Below are 24760 nucleotides of genomic sequence, written 5' to 3' on the forward strand. Positions count from 1 at the left end.
CATTTGATTTCATAAAAAAAAAAATTTCTGCCACTTCCGTATAATAACTGTAATAAATTTTAACCAATTTTCTTCAAACTTGGTAACAAAGTTAAATGTCTTACTTCCGAATAAGACTTCAGTTTAATTTTTAGCTCACCTGGCCCGAAGGGCCGGTGAGCTTATGTCATGGCGCGGCGTCCGTCGTCCGTCATCCGTCGTCCGTCTGTCAACATTTCCTTTAAATCGCTACTAGTCATAGAGTTCTGCATGGATTGTAACCAAATTTGGCCACAAACATCCTTGGGGAAGGGGAACAGAACTTGTATAAATTTTGGCTCTGACCCCCCCGGGGGCAGGAGGGGCGGGGCCCAATAGGGAAAATAAATGTAAATCCTATAAAACGCTACTTGTCCTAGAGGTCTTCATGGATTGTAACCAAATTTGGCCACAAACATCCTTGAGGGCAGGGAAACAGAAATTGTATTAATTTTGGCTCTGACCCCCTGGGGGCAGGAGGGGCGGGGCCCAATAGGGGTAATAGAGGTAAATCCTATAAATCGCTACTTGTCCTAGAGTTCTGCATGGATTGTAACCAAATTTGGCCACAAACATCCTTGGGGGAAGGGGAACAGAACTTGTATAAATTTTGCCTCTGACCCCTCCGGGGGCAGGAGGGGCGGGACCCAATAGGGAAAAGAAAGGTAAATCCTATAAAACGCTACTTGTCCTAGAGGTCTGCATGGATTGTAACCAAATTTGGCCACAAATATCCTTGGCGGAAGGGGAACAGAACTTGTGTATAAATTTTGGCTCTGACCCCCTGGGGGCAGGAGGGGCGGGGCCCAATAGGGGAAATAGAGGTAAATCCTATAAATCGCTACTTGTCCTAGAGTTTTGCATGGATTGTAACCAAATTTGGCCAAAAACATCCTTGGGAGAAGGGGAACAGAACTTGATTTTGGTTCTGACCCCTTGTATGGCCACAAAATCCTTGGGTGAAGGGGGACAGAACTTGTATAAATTTTGGCTCTGACCCCCGGGGGGCCAGGAGGGGGGCGGGGCCCAATAGGGGAAATAGAGGTAAATCCTATAAATCGCTAATAGTCATATAGTTCTGCTTGGATTTTAACCAAATTTGGCCCAGAAACATCCTAGGGGTTAACAGAATTTGTATAAATTTTGGCTTTGACCCCCTGGAGCAGAAAGAGTGGGGCCCAATAGGGGAATTAGAGGTAAATATTCAAATTCCTTCAGAAAAGAAACAATGAACTTGTATTCAGAACATTCCTAGGCATTACAAACCAGGTGAGCGATACAGGCCCTCTGGGTCTCTTGTTCATGTTTCAACCAAGGTTAAACCTAACCTCAAGCTTTCATGGGACAGGGTGTAGGATATCATGTATATATATTACTCATAGACTACTCCCAATTGCCACCAAAATCTGACTTTTGAGGTTTTTGGCATATCACGTAGGACCGGCGCGTCTCTAAATTGATCAAATCGGATCGATCTCAAAACAAAGCAATACTATACAGGAACAACGACTTTATTTCATTTGATAATGATGAAATTTTATTTTAAGAGAGAGATCCAACAAAACACCAGAGATCCACCAGAATACCAGGAGCATCATCAAATTCCATCAAATTCAGGGACATCGACAGTATGTATATATCTTTAGGTTGTCTGACGTTAACTTCGTCTGTTGGGACCGTTAATTTCAAAACAATTATTTTGAAATTAATTACTCCCTCTAAACCACCTGAACAAATTTTAACAAAATCTGGTTTTTTCCAGGTCTTTATAGGGTCCAGTAATTATATAAATGGGACCCATTTCCAATTGAAAAACAGCACTGTATTTTCCCAAATTCAGTCACTATTTTCTCAATCGTGGCGTTAAGTTAAAACCCCAAATGATGTCTTATACCTACGACATCAGTAATTGATATCTTATGTCCTTTACCAGTCCATTCCACCTGGAGCATATAATTTTTTAATAATTTACGTTCACAGAAGCGTCTTGATTTCAGTGGCGAAGTTCCACAACATTTGGGACTTTGCAATCAAACGCACCCGGAAAATGGTGGCAATGACATGTTTAATCATGTATATTATGTGTAATTAACACAAAAAATAATTTATTTTGCTTTTGGTGGTGTGCTTAATCGTTATTTCATTCGATATAGGACATATTGCCACAGATTTTTTTCAGGATGCAATAAATCATTTTAATATTATGTATCTTGAAGTAAATTAGAAGCTCAAACTTACTAACTTTTGTTGTAACTAAACAAAAAAAATACTTATTCGTCTGCTCCTGTTTTTGATAAGAGAAAAAATACTGTTTGTCAACTGTCCGTTTGTTTCAGGCTTTACATGTTATAGCCCTTGAAAACACCATTTTGGGCATTGAATTTCAAATAATCTGCCGCTGATAATATAATATTGTATCTAGTATTCATGTCCAAGGTTAAAAACCAGAGATAAAAAACTGTTACACAGGAAAATAAACCACCTCTAGAAAAACTTGACAATAGTGTAACCTATAAACTTGTCATACATAAAGACAAAAAATGCACATATATATGGGTGGGTTATTAAACAACAAGTGTTGGAATTAATATATATTTCCTAATTTAGCCGTACAATGGAAATATCTTGAAAAATTATCTGCAGGCTGAGACAAGCGGGGCCTTTTGATTGATGTATACATAATTTTGCTATCATTTCATTAAGTTCTAATAAATTACTTTACTATGTCAAACTGTGTCAATATCGTCATACAGTTTCTGAATAAATTGATGAATTGGTCTTAAATTCATCTTTTGTAAACTAGCTATTTGATTATATATATTCAAACATTACTTTAAGTCAGCTCTGGATATAAAATATCTTTAACATGTGACATTAATTTAAAAGAATTTACAAAAGTTAATTGATCTAATATCTTTAACATGTGACATTAATTTAAAAGAGTTTACAAAAGTTAATTGATCTAATATCTTTAACATGTGACATTAATTTAAAAGAATTTACAAAAGTTACTTGATCATTTACTTAATGTTATAAGGTTGTGCAAAACATAATTCTGTATTTTATTTCAATAGCAAGCTCGCCAAAGAGCATGAAATTGTTTGTACACTTTCTTAATTTAAGGATGCCTTTACAAAATTGCAAATGTCTTTTTCTATAACATTTGTATTTTCAAATCTTCACACTTTGTATGGATACATTTTCAAAAGAACTGGCATTACAAGTGAATTGAATATCAACAGGAATAGATAAGTTTCTTTTAGATAGCAAATAGATTTACTTGCTTTTTCGGCAGTTTCTTTGCTTTAAAAAAGCTAACATCAAAATAAAAAATGTATATACCTAGATATGTATACCCTTCTAATAAATCTAATTCTGTATTAAATAATATACCTAGATATGTATACCCTTCTAATAATAAATCTAATTCTGTATTAAATAATATACCTTATGTATACCCTTCTAATAAATCTAATTCTGTATTAAATAATATACCTAGATATGTATACCCTTCTAATAAATCTAATTCTGTATTAAATAATATACCTAGATATGTATACCCTTCTAATAAATCTAATTCTGTATTAGATAATATACCTAGATATGTATATACCCTTCTAATAAATCTAATTCTGTATTAGATAATATACCTAGATATGTATACCCTTCTAATAAATCTAATTCTGTATTAAATAATTGAAGTTGTTGGACTGATTTACAATTTGAGAATATTATGATTGTTCCCCTTGATTAAAGATGCTTCACCGCCGACAGAGCATAAATGATGTTCATCATTTGAACAATAATTTGTAATTAATCCTGTCTATTCATGCCTAATTAACACAAAAAATAATATAAAATAATTTATTTCGCCTTAAGTGCTTGCGCAATCAGTACTTCATTCCATATAGGATAAAGTGCCACAGAATTTTTTCGGGATACAATTAATTATTTTTCATATTTTTAACTTGAAGTAAAATTAAAAGCTCAAACTTTTCAAAGGTGGTAATGGTGTGAAGTAAGTAACTTTTGTAACTGAAGAAAAATACTAAATCGTCTGCTTCTGTTTTTTTGATAGTGAAAAAATACCATTTGTCAGCGGTGGAGCATCTTTAAATAGGATTTGACATTTGAATCTATTTGATGTTGATAAAATGATAATTCATTAATGATCTTATTAAAATGATAATTTATTAATTAGTTTAAATAATAATTTATTAATGACATAATTATAAAAAATTGGTTGTCATACAAGTATTGTAATTGCCTTACATTTCTATTCAGCATTATAAATGAGGAGCAGCAAAGATGGGTTCAAATCTTGCTGATACAAATGTACAATGATAAAATACTCATGTATTCATATCTAAGGTTAAAAACCAGAGATAAGACCAACATAGTAAAAACTCTGGAAAACCTTCTGACAATATTGTAACATAAAACATTGTCACACCAGAAACATATGTTTTTGTTGACGTAAGATGGACCTCTGGTTTATACATTACAGGCATTTTCCCTCGGCTAACTTTAATTCATAGTTTTGCATCAATACAAAGATTAAACATATCATGGTCATGATTTTTGAAAGCATGAAAATAAGAAAATTATACTTTAATTTTAGACAGTCAGACATTCAAAACCGGAAGTGCATTTTGTATTACATTATTGTATGTAAGTTAAAATGTTATTTTTTTTATTTCCAAAGTCTACTAAAACTATCTGAAAATTATTGAACTTTTGTATCATATCAAAGTTATTCTCCTATATTTAACTATTTAAGAGCATATTTAATGAGCATATATATCGTTAGCCTATACAGAAGTACATCTGCCAATCTAAAAATGGCCCATATATATGTTTCTGGTCACACAAAGACAAAAACTGCAATACATACATAGAAAACTCGTGATTTTTGTAGACGCTTGATGATTCATAACAGATGCATAAGTGCTTTAATTCTTTTGAAACCATACATAAAAATAATATTGGTCAAGGAAGTAATATCAACAGTTATTTTCCATATAACACTGGATCCTTATAGACAAAGGGACAGATCGCCTTGAAAACTCAACAATCTTTTGTCCACACTGTTAGAATTACTTATTTGCCCCATATAAAAATGATATACAATGTACACGTATTTGTTTCAAAATAAAATTCATAAATCTCATAATTTTGATTTTTTGTTCACTTACGTACTGATGACATCTACAGTACCTGTAGGTGATATTTAGAAATAAAGTGAGATAACTCCTTAATTGAATTTGTTATCAACGACAAATTAAGACAGTATAGTTTTAAATTGATCTATCTTACTAAATCTTATTCCATACCCTATTGATTTTTCAATGATTATTTTATTACCACACTTTTTTCAATGCTATTTTCTGGTCTACAAGGCAGATGGTCATAACAGCTCAAGCCAGTATGTGTAGAAGGACAATATTTTCAAAAATAAAAAAAATATAATTTTTGAAGTTTATCTTAAAATTATTGACTAAAGAATATAGAAATTAAGTCCTTTGGAGTGAGAATGTGAATTAGTAGTTTTAGTGATAGGGTCAGTTCGTACGCGCCTCCCACGTCAGTCCCGTCTAGTCGTTTGTGTCCTGTCATTTGGGAGGTTTTTCGTCAATGTCTTGCAGAGTGAGTAAAAGGATTAAAGAACTTTACTTTTCTATATTCATTAATTGAATAATATAAAATGAAATTTGGAAAAAAAAGAAATTACCCAAAAACAGGCCACACAATGACAATTTTTCCAAAGATTATGATCAAGAATTATTTTTCAAAACATACTTGTTATTGCAAGAGCAAAAAATGACCCTTCTGGCCTTCATAGACTAAAACATAACATTACTAAATGTGTCATTTTTAGAATATGAAATTCTGAATTATTTGGAAAATATAAGTCAATGTAATTTGAAATCAGAGACAAGAATTTGAATTTTTTTATCTTCAGTTGTGCAATGTTAGATTTTTTAGAATAAATAGATGTAATTATAATGTATATTCTTAACCTTAAGACTTTATTTTCAAATGATGGGAGGTTTCTGTTTTGATGAAAAAAAGGCATTCGTCTTTTATAAGAATAAACGTGCTAAAAATCTTTTGTCTCCCTTGACACTAGTTCACTAGGTAAGTCTCTTTATCAAAAATAGTTTTCTCCTTCTACCATCATACTGATATGATCTAGTTGCTAAAAACATAAAGATGATCCACCGCTGACATACAGTATTTTTTCTCTATCAAAAACAGGAGCAGATGAATTAGTATTTTTCTTCAGTTACAAAAGTTACTTACACAATTACCACCATTGAAAAGTTTGAGCTTCTTTTTTTATTTCAATAGAAAAATATTAAAAATAATCAATTTTGTCCCGAAAGAAATCCATGGCACTATGCCTTATATCGAATGAAGTATTGATTTTGCATGTACCAAAAGCAAAATAAATGATTTAATATGTATTTTTGTATTAGAGACATACATACATCATTAACTATCATTTACCGTTCAAATAATAATGGGTATTGTTTATGCTCTGTCGGCGGTGGAACATCCCAGAGTAACAAAATTCAATGAAATATTTCGTAAATGATTTTGGCACTAGTGTGAAAACTTTTTTTATTAAATCGATCCTGGTATTAAGGATCTGCTCTGGTTAAAAGTAAAATTTGTCTGACTATACAAACGATAATCTAAAGCAATATTTTGCAAATTAGTTGTCTGATAAGTTTAATATTCATGAAATTGACAAAACCAAAGTTTGTTTTAAAGCAAAAATAATAACACACTGTCAACCCATATTTTTGCTCAGAACAGCTGTGTATGTCCCCCCTACCCCCTAAATTTTGAAGATGAAAATACCTCGTTTTTGCCAGATTGAACGCTTCCCAGAAAAAGTTCTGATGACTGACTTTTTCTAAGATTTTGCAGCTCAAAGTTGTTTCTAAAACCATCATAAAAACAGGGGGTCAGTGTGTTTGATGTTTTGTCCAATTACAAAATGTGTTATTTTTCAGCTTTTCTTGTAAAAAATTAAAAGAAGTTGATCTTTCACTAAAATGTAAAAAATAAAGACCAATATGTTATAATCTCCCCCTTAAATGCTTATCATTGACATCTCAGTGATCATAACAAAACGATTTACAGCAAAAATTAACTCAATATATCTAAAACTGTTGTTGCACTGACAAGTTAAGTAAAACTATTAAAGCTAAAAAGGTGAAATTTCACCTCTCTACAAATTTAAAATGTAAAAAATGCACGTTTTCAAAATGGCCGCCAAATCAAACTCATATATGAAAAATTTACAACAAAAAGAAGTCCACTTCGTAACATATTTTTATATAGCAACTTGCTACAAATTAAATGGTGAAAATTAGTTTTTAAAAATCTTTAATTAAAGATGAATCGAGGCTTCAACGAGACGGAAACCTCACCAGAGCAGATCCATTAGTGGTATTCAGTTCGTATTGATAGTGTGTATAACTCAAGTATTGACCTTAAAGTTTAATAATTCATTAACATCTTTATCTCTCTTTAATGAGTGAAAAAAAGAAATTGACTTTGATTTAATTTACTAAATTTCATAACAGTACCTGAATGGAAAGGTACCGGTATCTGCCAATCACTATTTATCAGGGATCGTCTGCCATCGGGTCTCACTATCCTGATAATTGACACTATCTTGATGGTATCACTATCGAACATTTTGGATTGTCAACAGGAGTCACCAGACTTCCTTCTTTTGAGATGAGATAAGAGCCAGGCACCAAATGAGGTGCAGATACTGGAGTTGCCATTCAGGTTGTCACTATCCTGGTGCTGGTTACGATCCAATGGTGTCACTATCTTCATGGTTGTCAAATTCCTGATGGTTATGGCTATGGGTTCGAATCCCATGTGGGGCAGTTGCCAGGTACTGACCACTGGCCGGTGATTTTTCCCCGGGTACTCCGGCTTTCCTCTACCAACAAACCTGGCACGTCCTTACATGACCCTGGCTGTTACTATTCTGATGGTTAATTGCCACTAACCTCATGGTGGTCACTATCCTGACGGATGTCACTAACTTGATGGTATCACTTTTCTCCGATGCCTACTGTTTTGGGTTTGCCAACAAGAGTTGCCAAACTAAAACTTCCTTGTCTTGGATTGAACAGCCAATGAGTCCAGTGCCTTGCAGAACCCCAAAAGTGGTCAAGATACTGCAGCTGTCATTGGAGAGAAATAGTGAAATCATTCAGTAAAGTGGAAATCATGATATGACATGTTTATAGTTTCTTTTAAAGATTGCGGTTACAAAATTCCACTAATAAAAGATAGCTGCATGTTAGCTACTTGGCAGACATATTTTTCCCAAATTACTACTCAACAAGGGTACTAGGGAAACATATATACAGATAGTATGTTGATTCGAAATAACATGAGCAATAAAACTGCAATTTAACTTTACAATTAGATGTAAGCTTTACACATGAGGTTTTATAGTAAATGTACCTGTTTGGAGCTCTGCTAATCACTAATGGTCACCATCACGGAACGTCTGCCATCGGGCATCACTATCCTGATGGTTGTCATTTTTTTGATGGTGTCACTATAATCCTGATGGTTGTCATTTTTTTGATGGTGTCACTATAATCCTGATGGTTGTCATTTTTTTGATGGTGTCACTATAATCCTGATGGTTGTCGATATACTGGTTGTCACTATCATGGTGATCATCACAATCCTAAGATGCCAATTATTTTGAATTGCCAACAACAGTTACAATAATAAAACTTCCTTTTCTTGGGGGTGAACAGCCACTTAGAAGAGTTATGAACCTTGTAGATCACCAAAAGATACTGCAGCTGCCATTTGGGGAGAAAAAGTGAAATCAGTTAGTTTGGTGAAAAACATATGATCTGATTGAACCCAGTGGTTACAAACTTAACTATTCAAATTCAAATTAGCTGTCTGTTAGCTATTTTAGACATATGAGCCCCAATATGCAATGTACTCAACAAGGGTACTAGGGAAACCTTTATTCTTGCATGAAAATTGAGAGAGATCCCTTTGTAGTTTTGATAAATTATCAATGGACACAAGAATTCCACGGAAGTGGATGTGTCGCCTGCACAGCATCACAAAAATAGTTATTTACAGTTGAAAATATTGTTAATTATTAGGTGAAGTTATCAAGTCCCGTAACTCTTGCAAATATGGATGGATTTGGACCAGTATCAAACCACTCCCAGATCTTATTAACCAATATACCAAAGGAGAAGGTACGTTAAGACTCGAATATGGCCTCAAAATTAATTCTCCTGTAAAGAACAACATATTTTGCCATATAACAGCTGAATACATTTGCTAACACATTACATCTCGAAAATATCCCGCATGTGCCAATTATGTTCACTATGACGTCATCAACATGCAGTTTCCCGCCATTTTTCACAAAAATCCTTGAAAAATCATACTTTTTGAGTGGTTTTCTCTAAAAATGAATGTGGCCGCCTTCGTGGAGCAGAAAGAGATTTTCACACGTTGTGTATCGTGTATTTACGCATATCCATGCAAAATGTAAAGTTGCTCCAAGGTGGCGGCCAAATTCATTTCAAGCCTTTTCTAACCTAAAGATGATGAATTTCTAGCAAAATTTGGCGAGAAGAGGAAAATCATCAATTTGATGACGTCATAGGTGGGACACATCGTGTACATGGTTATAAAAAAATATGTTTTAATGAATGGCAAGTATGAGAGTATTTATTGATATGAAATAGATGGGGATCAGAGTTATTTTTTTCGGCCTGAAAAATTAAGGCCAAATACTGGTCCTATCATATCTACTCCTTTGGTTGAAATTGGACAATACCAAAGTTATCAAGTGAAAACCATGGATTTATCTGTTTTGACAATTTTAAAGTCCCATTACTCTTGGAAATATTGATGGATTTTGACAATTATTGAAGTCATCCGAGATCACATTGATAAAAAGCAATAAACCAAATGGTTGAAATTAGACAATAAATACTAAAGCTATTGAGTGGAAACCATGGATTTATCTATTTTGACAATTTTAAGGTCCCCTAACTCTTGTAAATATTGACAGATTTTGATAATTATCGAACTCGTCTGAGATCTTATCGATATAAAGTAATGAACCTTTGATTGAAATCGGACATTAAATATTTAAGTTATCGCACAGAAACCATTTCCCAGACGACGACAGTGCAGACATAGTGATACCTAAGTATTTCCGAACGGACACTGGTCCAAGGATAAAAGATAATTTGAATGACCCACCACTTGATGGTGATGGGCACAAAATACACACATGCAGTTGCAATAACACTGTAGTTTAATTTTACAATTCAATTATAGCTTTTTTTAATATAAGTTTTTAATAGTAAATGTACCTGAATGGAGCTCTGCTAATCACTACTAGTCACCATTACGTCTGCCATCGGGTGTCATTATTCTGATGGTTCTCAATATTGATGGTTGTCACTATCCTGGTGGTTATCTCTATCCTGATGGTTGTCACTGTCCTGATTGAATCACTATCCTGGTCCAGATGCTCTGCTAAGCATTATGGGTCGCTATCAAAGAACGTTTTCTATCTAGTGTCACTGTCCTGATGGTTGTCGCATATCTTCATGGTATCACTATCCTGGTGGTTGTCTCTATCCTGATGGTTGTCACTGTCCTGATTGAATCACTATCCTGGTCCAGATGCTCTGCTAAGCATTATGGGTCGCTATCAAAGAATGTTTGCTATCTGGTGTCACTGTCCTGATGGTTGTCGCATATCTTCATGGTATCACTATCCTGGTGGTTGTCTCTATCCTGATGGTTGTCACTGTCCTGGTTGAATCACTATCCTGGTCCAGATGCTCTGCTAAGCATTATGGGTCGCTATCAAAGGAGGTTTGTCCTGATGGTTGTCGCATATCTTCATGGTATCACTATCCTGAAAAATATGAAAATATTTGAAATTATTATGACATCAGGATCATGTCATGTATTGCCATTGTGAATTTTTTTATTTACAATATTTACATTTTTATTTACAATATTAACATTTTTTTTTTTTTTTTTTTTTTTTTTTTTTTTTTTTTTTTTTTTTTTTTTTTTTTTTTTTTTTTTTTTTTTTTTTTTTTTTTTTTTTTTTTTTTTTTTTTTTTTTTTTTTTTTTTTTTTTTTTTTTTTTTTTTCATTTTTCATAAAAACACAATTTTAATACCCCAGAACATTTATACATTTGAAAGCTGCCAAGGTTGGGGCCTTGGGGTCAGCCTTTTAAATATAAACAGATGTCCCCTCACAGGGGGGCTTTCATTCGTCACACGTTAACACTAACGATCTTTCTAACTAACTTTCTTTCTAACTTTCTTACAAACTTTCTTAGAAACATTTTTTCAAACTTTCATAAGCTTTCTTACAAACTTTCATCAACTTTCTTACAAACTTCCTTACAAACTTTCTTTCTAACTTTCTTACAAACTTTCTTACAAACTTTCTTTCTAACTTTCTTTCTAACTTTCTTACAAACTTTCTTACAAACTTTCTTACAAACTTTCTTACAAACTTTCTTACAAACTTTCTTACAAACTTTCTTTCTTACAAACTTTCTTACAAACTTTCTTACAAACTTTCTTTCTAACTTTCTTACAAACTTTCTTACAAACTTTCTTTCTAACTTTCTTACAAACTTTCTTACAAACTTTCTTTCTAACTTTCTTACAAACTTTCTTTCTAACTTTCTTACAAACTTTCTTACAAACTTTCTTTCTAACTTTCTTACAAACTTTCTTTCTAACTTTCTTACAAACTTTCTTACAAACTTTCTTTCTAACTTTCTTTCTAACTTTCTTACAAACTTTCTTACAAACTTTCTTTCTAACTTTCTTACAAACTTTCTTTCTAACTTTCTTACAAACTTTCTTTCTAGCTTTCATTCCTTTTATTACATACAATTTAATTCTACAACTTCTCTACCTGTTGTCCTGGATTTAGATGGCATTGTGCAGGAACGGGGAGGGAGGGGGATGCAAGGGCAAATGGTTACTTTAGATACCTTAGATACTTAAACGTGATACTTTATAAGGTCGACCTGAAAGGTCAGGATAACCTAACAATTTCGCAGAAACTTGCCTAAATTTCCAATATGGTCCCAACCAAGTGTTTTTTTTTCGGGCCTATGCAAAATCCAAGATGGCCACTACAGTGTCCATTATTTAAAACTACTTCTACTAGTATGATTTAGTAATACTTGTCTGAAATTATCCGGACATGATTTCAAACATATGCTATTTTTTGGATTGATCCGAAATCAAAGATGCCTACCCTGACCACCATCTTCTATCTATCAACGCAACATGTCTAAAACGATCCTGACATTGTCCTTACCAAGTGTACTTTAAAATACATTTTCAACGATGGGCACAAAAATCGCCATCTTGAAAAAAAATTCATTTCCTTTTTCAATGGAGCCAAGGTTGTTAAATGACTTTATGGTCTCCTGTATTTTAATTAGGGACCTTTCACCTTTTGATGACCAGTTCAAATCCCACGTGGGGCAGTTACCTGGCACTCATTGCTGGTCAACGGCATTTCTTCACCGATGACCCTGGCTGTTAATTTGGTCAACTGCAAGTGTACATATAGAAAGTAGCGGTTAGAATGTTATTTACTAAATGCGTGCTTAATTGTGCTAGGGTATATGGGTAGGGTAATGTGAGTATTGTTAGGGACAGGGACGAAATATTCCTATTAACTACTTTCTGTACACTTCAGTTGAGTCAAAATTAAAGCATTGCAGTCGTATCACTGCAAGTGTTCAGTGTCCTCAAAATCTTAAGTTATACCTCAAATAACAATAATTGGGTCACTGCAAATGGTCAGTATCCTCAAAATCCTGTGATTTACCAAGTCTTGCAGTCGTATCACTGCAAGTGGTCAGTATCCTCAAAATCCTGTGATTTACCAAGTATTGCAGTCGTATCACTGCAAGTGGTCAGTGTCCTCAAGATCTTAAGTTATACCTCAAATAACAATAATTGGGTCACTGCAAGTGGTCAGTATCCTCAAAATCCTGTGATTTACCAAGTATTGCAGTCGTATCACTGCAAGTGGTCAGTGTCCTCAAAATCTTAAGTTATACCTCAAATAACAATAATTGGGTCACTGCAAGTGGTCAGTATCCTCAAAATCCTGTGATTTACCAAGTATTGCAGTCGTATCACTGCAAGTGGTCAGTGTCCTCAAGATCTTAAGTTATACCTCAAATAACAATAATTGGGTCACTGCTAAGTGGTCAGTGTCCTCAAGATCTTAAGTTATACCTCAAATAACAATAATTGGGTCACTGCTAAGTGGTCAGTGTTCTCAGGATCGCAAGTTCTATCTCATAACAATAATTGGGTCACTGCAAGTGGTCAGTATAATCCTCAAAATCCTGTGATTTACCAAGTATTGCAGTCGTATCACTGCAAGTGGTCAGTGTCCTCAAGATCTTAAGTTATACCTCAAATAACAATAATTGGGTCACTGCAAGTGGTCAGTATCCTCAAAATCCTGTGATTTACCAAGTATTGCAGTCGTATCACTGCAAGTGGTCAGTGTCCTCAAGATCTTAAGTTATACCTCAAATAACAATAATTGGGTCACTGCTAAGTGGTCAGTGTTCTCAGGATCGCAAGTTCTATCTCATAACAATAATTGGGTCACTGCAAGTGGTCAGTATAATCCTCAAAATCCTGTGATTTACCAAGTATTGCAGTCGTATCACTGCAAGTGGTCAGTGTCCTCAAAATCTAAAGTTATACCTCAAATAACAATAATTGGGTCACTGCAAGTGGTCAGTATCCTCAAAATCCTGTGATTTACCAAGTATTGCAGTCGTATCACTGCTAAGTGGTCAGTGTCCTCAAGATCTTAAGTTATACCTCAAATAACAATAATTGGGTCACTGCTAAGTGGTCAGTGTCCTCAAGATCTTAAGTTATACCTCAAATAACAATAATTGGGTCACTGCTAAGTGGTCAGTGTCCTCAAAATCTTAAGTTATACCTCAAATAACAATAATTGGGTCACTGCTAAGTGGTCAGCGTCCTCAATATTTTGTGATGTATTTCAATTAACACCTTATTGGGATCACTGCATGAGTTCAGTGTCCCACAAAAACTTTAAACCTTAAAACTATATATATTGTATACCAATTTACAATACCAATAGACCAAAATTTCAGAAATTTTTCAAGAATTTAAAAAGTGGACACTGGCAGCCATCTTTGAATGCAATCCTGGAAAAAACCCTTTATGCACACTCCAAAGAGTATGTCTGTCAAAACCTTATAGCATTACATGATATACCTCAAATAACCGGAAGTTGTATCACTACACATGTTCATGTGTTCCTCACAACCTACCACATAACCATATCACTGAATGCATTCCGTATCCCAAAAAATCTTACAAAAATGTACCTCAAACAACCTTAAGTTGTAATAATAGTAATTCGAAACGGAGCAAAAACAATGTCCCTTCTTCGTTTAGGGTACAAAAGTATGGAACGGAATTTGGGAGGAAATTACCAAATCACCTAAATGGGGACTGATCTTAGATGTTGGAATGAACAACCAATTAATGGTGTATACTACTGTATACATTTTTGGGTGAGGGACAGGAATTGGGACGATTTTTGAGGGGTTACCACATCCTCAAGCAACATCATTCCATGGACAAACAGATAAAGGATATTACATTACAATACATTATATATGACATCACATGACATAATCCTTATGCCAAGCTGGTCTGCGGGTGGCACGACCAGATCTGCGGATAGGAACAGGTGATGCTGGGACTGGTACTGCGGGGACAACAGAGCTGGAGCTAGGCTGGTCAGCAGCAGGGACAGGGAAAACCTCTCCTCGGCAGCAGCAGGTAGCGTACACAACCTGCAAGATCACAAGTACACAGTTCAGTAAACAAGTATAGGCGCATATTACAAAATATTCAGCAGATATACAAGAGAGAATATTGCTGAAATATTGGCCAGATATGTTCAAGGTTTATGAAAAAAATGATATCATTTATGAATATGAAAGACTCGTGAGTATGTGAATATGAAGGATATGGATATACTAGTAATCAACTTGAGGGCAAAGAACAATATTTATTTGTACGTCACAATTTATTTTTAAAAACTGTATGTACATTTTTTCATCCCGAGTGCAGATTATCCTTATTCTTCCTACACATACATTAATATGTATATGAAAGGAACCATGGCACAAATAACTTCTCCAAATATTGTATTAGATTTGTGTTCTCAGCCATGTTCCTTTTTGCTCAATTTTGACCTATTGTATTCCATGACGGCCATCGTGGTTTAGGTTACTGGTCTATAAAAGATGCACAAAAAAAGACCTCAAAATAATTTTAGCCGCTAGTAACAATACGATCTATAACTTAAAAACAATAAAAATGAACTTGCTAACGGATCCCTGCTGAGCAGTGAATAAAGAGAGATAACTCTTACTGGTTTTAGAAAATTTGAAACCGTGACAAAATTTGTTATTTTACTCACAATTATGGTATTTTTCACTTTAAAAATTTAGAATTTGATTTAAACATCTTTGATGCTGGTCAAAAAAAATTAAAACGGTCGACACATCTGCAGGTCACCAGAAATGACCTTACGAAATTTCATGGCAATCAGACTTAAAGTTTGAGAAAATGGTCAAAGTCCCGGCAGAAAAAGAAGACGCAGAAGAAGAATAACTTATTAAGTTAGAAATGTATCAAGAAAATATGTAAGAATCTGAATATAACCTTAACTTGTTAAATAAACTAGATAGACCATTCATACCTAGTCATATTCATATTTTATTTAAAAGTATTAAGGGATGTAAACTTAACGTATTTTTGTCTAATTGAAAAAAATAAATGCTTGGTAATTAACAGAGAGGAAATGGAAGCAACAAGCACGTCTTTAGAAACATGCATACACAGGAAAAGAACAAATATAAAAAATACCTTTTCAAAGTTACCAAAGATACATCAATACAATGGTTCCAGTATAGACTACAACACCGTATACTCCCTTTGAATAATTACTTAAAAATTAAAAATATTTCTGAAATAAATTATGTAATATCTGTAATACAGAAGTTGAAACCAAAGAACACATATTTTGGTATTGTCAAAAATCTTTCCAAATATAGCAAGATATGAAAAGAAAAATATATGTAAAAACTAATAATGTTAAAAAACTAATAATGTTATGGAATTTAAATTAGAAACAGTACATGTTTTGGTATTGTCAAAAATCTTTCCAAATATGGCAAGATATGAAAAGAAAAATATATGTAAAAACTAATAATGTTGTGGAATTTAAATTAGATACAGTACTCAGTGAGACTGAAAATTTGTCAATACCACTCAATTTTGATATTCTATAATAAATTATGAAGTTTTGTATTTTTTCCTGTATCATGAAAAAAACAAAACATAAATATGGAAGGTTTGATGGAGTTTTTGTTTACAAAATATGATGTTGGAAAAAAAAGCTGTCAATACCAAATAGGTGTATTGAGAAATTTGATCAAATATGGATCAATTGGAAATACATTTTTGAATAGTTCTTGAAATATGCCAATCAATGTTTGTATGATGTTTTATGTTGTAGTACTTAAATATGTATGATTTGAATTCTTTTTGGTTTGTTTGTGTATTGTCTATAATTCTTTCTATGTGTGTGTGTCTTTTTTCTATTTTTTGTTTGTTGATACAAACATTACATTCTCTCTAGTTCTACTACAAACATTAATCAAAAACAATAAATTCCAAATCATTGTTATCAGAATACTCAATACACATGTAATTTTCTTGATTTGTTTTCTGCAAAAAGTTACATATGCATGTCCCTTCAACTAAAATGGCTTTCAAAATTTATCTGTAAAAATTATATTTGTATTGGTGCATGCTTTGGAGGACAATATTGTTCGAGGAGTTGACCTCAGGGCACCCAGCTCTGGCAGCTTATACACATCACATACAGCTGGGGGAATAAAATATTTGTACTGTAAAAAAAAAAAAAAAACACACACACACACAATAAGTTCCCTAGGGACTCCATTGAGGGTGCGGGGGGTGGGGGGTGGGGAGGACTTACAAATTGTGAACTATATGACCCTGAGATCAGTAATCCATAATTTTGGTTGACCTTTGGCCATGAGAGGCTTCTGCAAATTTCTAATGAATTTGGTTAAGTGGTTTAGGAGAAGTCGTCGAAGATATAAATTGTTTATCGCTATACAAACAGAAGGCGATTAGGTTAAGTCTCACGTGACCTGAACACTTTTTCACGGTAGGGAATAATGAATTTTTACATCTAAAATCTTACCACAGCCTCCGCAAGAGAAAGCCCACGGCTAACCACCACTGCGAGCGACGTCGCAACCCGGTCAACCAAACTGCGGAAGGAAGTGTAAAACACAACCTGCAAAGAACAAGAACGACAGAAGTTCAGATAAGATAAAAAAAAAACCACGACAAACATCAACAATTGCTTTAGATTTATACCGGTCGTGTGTAAATATGAAAAAACACATGGATAATATCAAGATTTTCTTTGGATTTCTTTGAAATGGGGAGAATCCATTGCTGTTAATTTATCGAAACCCTATACATATATGCTTGCATTCATACCAAGCTGGATACACATTCCCTAGGTGAAGGACACATGGCAAATGATGAGTGAGTGACCTTATAAACCTATTTCATTTGTCTAGGAAGCTGTTCCTGTTATTTACATCACAGGGATCTGAGAATTAGTTACAGATTATATATAATCATGGACCCACCAGAGTACCCCAAGACCATTTTTAAACGTTTTAGAGGTCTAGATCAAAAAACGATCATGTGATTTGCATATACATGTAGGGGGAATTGACTTGTAGTCGCGTTTTTTTTAAGTTGATTTCTCAATGGCGGGATATCACAGTTGTACAATACTTATATGAACTGACTCTATAGTACTTCTATATTTCGCTGGTGAACATATATATACAATTGTATCTATGTAGTGTTGAGAGTTGGTGAACATACAATTGTATCTATGTAGTGTTGAGAGTTGGTGAACATACAATTGTATCTGTGTAGTGTTTAGAGTTGATGAACATACAATTGTATCTATGTAGTGTTGAGAGTTGGTGAACATACAATTGTATCTACATGTATGTAGTGTTGAGAGTTGGTGAACATACAATTGTATCTATGTAGTGTTGAGAGTTGACACTGCAATACAAGGAAAAAACACCAGCGCGTAACGTTACACAAGTACATTACAGGATGTATGTACATTATCGTATTTTTTTTGTATTTAATCGAAGCAGTTTGTGCGTTTCTGAAACCGTGTACAATTTACCTGTCCTACATCTTGTATGTATCACAATTTAAAGACCAAATCTATGTACGTTATTATTCATTCATCTTTGTAATCGCAAACATTTACAATGATCGAACATTGTACAAACGATCTAGAATAAAGATGAAAAACAAGTACTATGACATTATTCCGTGCAGATAAACCTACCATATCGAACGGTCAAAGATTGTCTTGTAGTTCAAGTTTGTTAACATGCCTGCCATCTTGAAACAGTCACAATTGCTAAACCGACAATTGCCGAAGAGTTTCGTAGATAGGGCCACAGGGACCTGGCACAAATATCTAACCAACAATAATATATTTGGTTGGAATTACTTCCTTGTCTAATATTTACCATTTGAAGTAATACGTATCCAACAGACTTACGTTTGATTGGATCTCGTGTCATCTGGAAAATCCTGTTGATATTACTTCTTTGACCCCTATATATGTATTATAGTATCAAGGGTATGAACTCTACGGTAGAGAAAAACAGACATATTTTTATATCCGAGTTGTTTTTATAAACGGGCTCTACATATCAGTGACGCATATCTAACATTAAAGTTATATGTGTCGTAACTGGACAAAAAATTTGATATGTTATTTTTTCTTTATTAATCTATTGAAAACCACAAGGTTTGACGAATTAAGCTGTGAAAGTCATTCAAATGACTTCAGATGCCTTATAAATATTAGCCTCAACACATATACTGTAAAGTTGTTGTATTTTATGCGTTATGTATGTTTAGATGGAAACATATCTGCAATTATAATTTTACAATTACTAATTGTGAAATGAAATTGTAGACCACAATTTGGCTTCATGGTCTGACTGTATGTACTCATTTCAATTCACTATAAATACAAATATAATGATTTTTGGCAGTACTGCCAAAAATCATTTTCAGCTCTTATATGTGCTTGTAAAATAAAAACCTATGGATAGAAAGTAGTGTAATTCTCAAAATGATGGTTACATGTACTTTGGTGATGAATAACAAATTAAAAGCTCATCTTGATTCGTGAGTATGAAAAATACGGCACCTATAACTTTAAAAAGAAATAATTGATACCATAAAACACGTATATACTATTGACTATAAATTTGTGTTAGGTCCCTGTGTTTAGACTTGCACATCTAAAATGTTTGTTTTTCCCGTGCGAAGTTGATCGGGTCACGACAATTACGGAAGCGTTTCGTATGTTCACTGGAGTTTGACGTTCTGTCAATAATAGATAGTTGAAATATATATAAAAAAAATACCTCTATATATACTATTTTATATAATGACTTATGTATAGTATAAATATATATAAAAAAACACCTTTATCCTATTTTATATAGTATATAGGGGTATTTTTTTTATATTTTTTTATACTATATAATATTGAAAGAACGTCAAACTCCTGTGGTATGTGCCTTTAGCCTATACATTGTAGCTACTATTATATCGATCGGGCCAAGAAAATGTTTTCCGGAGTTTCCGTGAATTTATTGTTGGCCACATTAATTATTTCATATTTTTTTCATGACTTCACATTTGGTGTCAGTAACGTATTATCCAGTTTTAGTCAACATTTTATGCAGGGATCTAGAGAACGTGGTAATTTTCTTGTAAAGGTTTGCGATTACAAAAAAAAAAAAAAAAAAAAAAAGGCCAAAGAGGCCTACACCTGAGTGCTGCTACAGAAAGAGCATTGCAAAGTTGGTTCAAATCTGTTAAAAGTATTTATGAATCAGAATAAACTTTAAAGTTGAACCTTCGTATTAGAATTTTTATTTTTTTTTTTTTTTTTTTTTATTTTGATAATTAGTGTATTATGTTACCAAACCTTATGCTTAAAATTCCTATTTGCTTTGCCAACGTTAAACAACAAAACCAAACTAGAAGTCAGTCAGTGTCAGTGATTTTATAAATTTCACTATTTAATCTATGAAGAGTATTTGGTTCCATCAAACCTGTGAATTCAGAAGCAGTTTTTTGAAATTTAAGTCATTTTGGCCCCGCCCCTCTGGTCCCTGGGGTCAGCCAAGACCAATATGGATATGGTGTTAAAATGCTATTTCATGGCTAATAATTCTAACCCAGTTGGACTCATTTCCTATTAAAACTAAGCAAATAATGTTCATAAATGTATTTTTCCCATATAAACTATAGTGAATTTGACCCTTCCCCAGGGGAATGTCTGAGATCCGAGGGCCATGCAATTCAAAATTTTTGTAAAGGGCCTTATGACCTTCCAATCTATGAAGAGTATCTGGTTCCATCAAATCTGTGAATTCAGAAGAAGATATTTGAAGTTTTAGCCTATTTGACCCGTTTTGGCCCCGCCCCTAAGGCCTCTTGGGGTCGGTCAGCACCGATATGGATATGACGATAAAATGCTGTCACAGGCAAAAAATCTAACCCAGTTTGGCTAATTTCCTATGAAAAATAAGCAAATAACATTCATAAATGTGTTTTTCCTGTATAAACTCTAGTAAATTTGACCCCCCTCCCCAGGGGGAAACATGAAACCCCAGGGTCATATAATTCACAATTTTCGTAAAGGACCTTAAGACCTCTCCATCTATGAAGAGTATTTGATTCTACTAGTTCCAGAAGAAGATTTTTGAAGTTTAAGCCTATTTGACCCCTTTTGGCCCCACCGCTAAAGGCCCCTAGGAGTCGGTCATGGAAAATTTGTTAATAGGATTCAATGGCCATTTCATAGGGATAATTCTGACAACATTTAACTAATTTTCTATTATAAATGACCAAATAATGCTCCAAAATGTGTTTTCACTACATAAACTATAGTAAACTTAACCCCCTCCCCACGGGGAAACCTGAGACCCCAGGGTCATGTAATTCACAATTTTTGTAGAGGGCCTTGAGACCTTTGAGTATTTGATTCTGCCATTTCTGGAATTTCAGAAGAAGATTTTTGAAGTTTTAGCCTATTTGACCCCTTTTGGCCCACCCCTCAGGCCCCTAGAGGGCTGGGACCATATAATTCACAATTTTGGTGGACCTTTGGCTATGAAAAGTTTCTGCAAAATTTCAACAAATTTGGTTCAGTACTTTTGGAGAAGAATTCGAAAAAGTAAATTGTTTATCGCCATACGACGCACGACGGACGACGACGGACAAAAGGCGATTAGAATGGGTCACTTGAGCCTTCGTCTCAGGTGACCTAAAAACTGAAAAGTTACCTATATTGTACCTTTAACAGAGCTCCATCTAAAGTTTACATGTATACTATGATATATTGCCAATCTCCTTATTTATTACATATAACTAACAATATTCAGCATCAAAATTACATCAGCCACCTATTTCAATCATTCGCTAAGTGGAATTAAAGTTATAGTAATAGCACAGGCGTTTGGCTCTATAGACATTTTCTCCATATATATATGTATGATACTGTACAGTATTACATAAAGAGAGCAAAATGTCTATAGAGCCAAATGCCTGTGGTAATAGTAAGTATACCTAACAGGCTTTACAACCTTTAGAAGCTGGAAAGTATTGATACATGTACAGTATCTTTACTATACGAGTTTGAATGTATAATTAAGAAAAAAACACAGACCATTTCCACGCAGCCTCGCTTTCAATGCTTTCAACTTTTCTTTACTTTAATGGTCAGAACTGGGAAACTAAGCAGAACTTGACCGTCGTATTAATATGCGAGAATTTTTGGAAGGCCAATGAACGCATTTAGACTGGTTTTCTTTGCCTGACTATTCACTTTAAGTGTAATTATTACTTTATTAATATTAAAATATTTTTAAAATCAGAATCATCTATTATATTGCCGTGAATATGAGAAGGCTTCATAAGTTGAAATAACTTGTTCCCGATCCCATTGTTCTTACACAGATAAAAAATGTTTTAAATAAGAAAATAACTTAAAACTTAAGTCTGGACTAGGAATAAAAACGAACGTTACATACCTTACCACAGTACACAAACTTGCCTAGACACTGAAGGATCACCTCCAATGCCAGGAAGAGCGCAACGAAGAGTTCCATGATGAATCTTGGATAGGTAGCAAAGAGCGTGCAGTATCGTCAGAGAAAATCTGAGAAGTGGACAGAGATCTGGCGCCAAATTCAGAACCAACAATAGTCCTCGTGCCACGTGACCAGCATATTAATCCAGCCAATAGGATACTACGACCGGTTAGTGAAAAGTGGTCAACTCACCACATCACGGGGATCACACAGGGATACGCGAATTACCGATTTCTGATTTAGACCTTTAAAACGTCTAAATATGTCTTAGGGCACACTGGTCTAAACTGTGACTAATTCTCAGATCCCTGTGGAAATCTGTGGATCTGGAAATTAGTTTAGAACGTTTCTAAATTTATTTATTTTTAAATTTAGACCCTTAAAATGCCCCATATTCCCAATGAACGTCTTAGAATAGTCTAAGACCTGGCATGAATTTCAAACTAACAGCATAAATATATCCAGACGTCTTGTGTCTCTCACCTGTTTTTTTTTAGAGTATTTATCTTACAATTAGAAAATTAGATAATTAGCAAATTGACCCACGATTTGTTTGTTTTTAAATCCAAACCATATAATGATGATATATATACCATAGGAATGAATGAAGAGTTTTACGTACCGTGACGCTAAATATAACGTTTCGGGGCACGAGATACATATTGTCAGAGAGGAAGTAATTTATATGAAAAAGTAGCCTAATTCACCCTTTTGGCCCCGCCCCTCAAGCCCCCGGGGGTCAGCCCTATCATTTGCGCAATTTTGAATCCCACCGTATATGGATGCTACTATTGAATTAAGAGTGCTATCCCGTGCATAGTTTCTGAGAAGTCGTTTATAGGAAATAGCCAAGTGACCCCTTTTGACCCTGCCACTCACGATCAGTCCCCATGGGGTCAGCCTCGTCATTTGTACAATTTTGAATCCCCACTCTACAAGGATGCTACCATTGCATGATGAGTGCTCTTCCATGCTTAGTTTCAGAGCAGAAGTCGTTTATATGACGGGGAGTCAACCCCATCTTTTTACTATTTTAATCCCCATCCTATAAGGATGCTACAATTGCATTATGAGTGCTATCCCATAATAAGTTACAGAGAAGAAGTAGTTTATACGGTAAAAGCCAAATTGATCCCTTTTGACCCCGCCCCTCTGGCTCCCGGGGGTCAGCCCATCATTTGTATAATTTTGAATCCTCACACTATAAGTTTTTAGTGCTCTCCCATGCTTACCTACAGAAGAAGTCGTTTACATGGAAATAGACAAATTGACCCCTTTTGACCCCGCCCCTCAGGCCCCCTGGGGTTCAGCCCCATCATTTGAATAATTTTGAATCCCCACCCTATAAGGATGCTACCATTGCATTAAGAGTGATATCCCATGCTAAATGGTAACAGCCAAATTGATCCCTTTTGACACCGCCCCTCAAGTCTCCGGGGGGTGGGGGGGGGTGGGTCAGCCCCATCACTTGAACAATTTACAGTCAGTAATCGATAAGGATTCAATTCTTTAATTCCTTGAACCTTACGGTTCATCAGAAAAAAATGCATGAATATATACAGTGCAACAAAACTTACAATATACAATAACATAAATATTTAACACCCAGACACACATAAATAGTACAGATACACCCAACACGTGCACGACCGCTACGCTAGTGTAGAGGGTGTTTCTACATTTGTTTCAAACAGTATTTATTCTTTTGTTCATGGCAAAAACTATGAATTTTCCTAAACTAGATAATTCTTTATTATTTCTTGTTTCCAGAAGTTGAATAAATTTGGCCATGCTAGGATTATTATGATGATATTTTTTGATAAAACGGTTTCTAATATCTAAGTAATTATTGCATTTAATTATGAAATGGTACTCGTCTTCAATGTCATCATTATCACAACATATACATTTTTGAATGTGTCTGTCTATATTTCTATATCTACCAGTTTCTACATTTAGTTTATGAGAAGGATGCTATCATTCAAATTTTGTGAATTCCGACGAGTGATTATGGGAAGAAGTCGATTGTTGAAGGACGGACGCCGGACGCCACAGTATCGCTTAAGAACAAAAATATATATATATATATAAAAAAAGAATAGCTTCTCCCAAGCGCTTTCGCGGCTCTTGTCGTTCTTCAGAAGATTTCATGGTATTAATAATAAATCACACAGAATAACTTACGTTTGAAGAGAACGTGTCCGCCACTTTAATCTGTCTAAGTGTGGTAAATACATGTGTATATCAATGAATAACGATGTCCAGCCGTCCCTGTCCAGTGCGTGAATGCGAACATAAAGAACGTACAGGTGC

At 34.3% G+C, this 24760-nt stretch overlaps 1 protein-coding gene and 1 pseudogene across 8 annotated transcripts; one reads left to right on the forward strand and one right to left on the reverse strand.

Moving 5' to 3' along the window:
- LOC138334397 (uncharacterized) overlaps positions 1-1961 on the forward strand; it is a 37384-nt pseudogene extending 35423 nt beyond the window's left edge.
- A 1498-nt stretch (positions 1962-3459) lies between these two features.
- LOC138334752 (uncharacterized) lies at positions 3460-24760 on the reverse strand. Of its 8 annotated transcripts, none has more exons than XR_011210159.1 (6): positions 22388-22535; positions 17419-17514; positions 13353-14968; positions 10425-13290; positions 8521-8873; positions 3460-8234 (listed from the first exon to the last, which is right to left on the reverse strand). XR_011210159.1 is itself a non-coding variant. In XM_069283461.1 (3 exons), the coding sequence occupies exons 1-3, from the start codon at positions 24682-24684 to the stop codon at positions 14773-14775; spliced, it is 345 nt and encodes a 114-aa protein (XP_069139562.1). In that variant the 5' UTR covers positions 24685-24760; the 3' UTR covers positions 12330-14772. The 8 variants fall into 8 exon arrangements, 4 of the variants coding, with proteins under 4 accessions (XP_069139562.1, XP_069139560.1, XP_069139561.1 ...); XR_011210160.1 differs by having other exon boundaries at positions 10425-13171; positions 22388-22534; XR_011210161.1 differs by having other exon boundaries at positions 3461-8234; positions 10425-13052; positions 22388-22534.

Source organism: Argopecten irradians, chromosome 11 (assembly GCF_041381155.1).
Source record: "Argopecten irradians isolate NY chromosome 11, Ai_NY, whole genome shotgun sequence".
In the NCBI taxonomy this organism is placed as follows: Eukaryota; Metazoa; Mollusca; class Bivalvia; order Pectinida; family Pectinidae; genus Argopecten; species Argopecten irradians.

Coding starts and splice junctions, on each gene's coding strand:
- LOC138334752 (XM_069283459.1), bottom strand. CDS start 22,465: ATGGAACTCTTCGTTGCGCTCTTCCTGGCATTGGAGGTGATCCTTCAG. Junction 17,515..22,387: donor AGTTTGTGTACTGTGGTAAG/GTATGTAACGTT, acceptor TGTTCTTTGCAG/GTTGTGTTTTACACTTCCTT. Junction 14,969..17,418: donor TTTCTCTTGCGGAGGCTGTG/GTAAGATTTTAG, acceptor GTGATCTTGCAG/GTTGTGTACGCTACCTGCTG.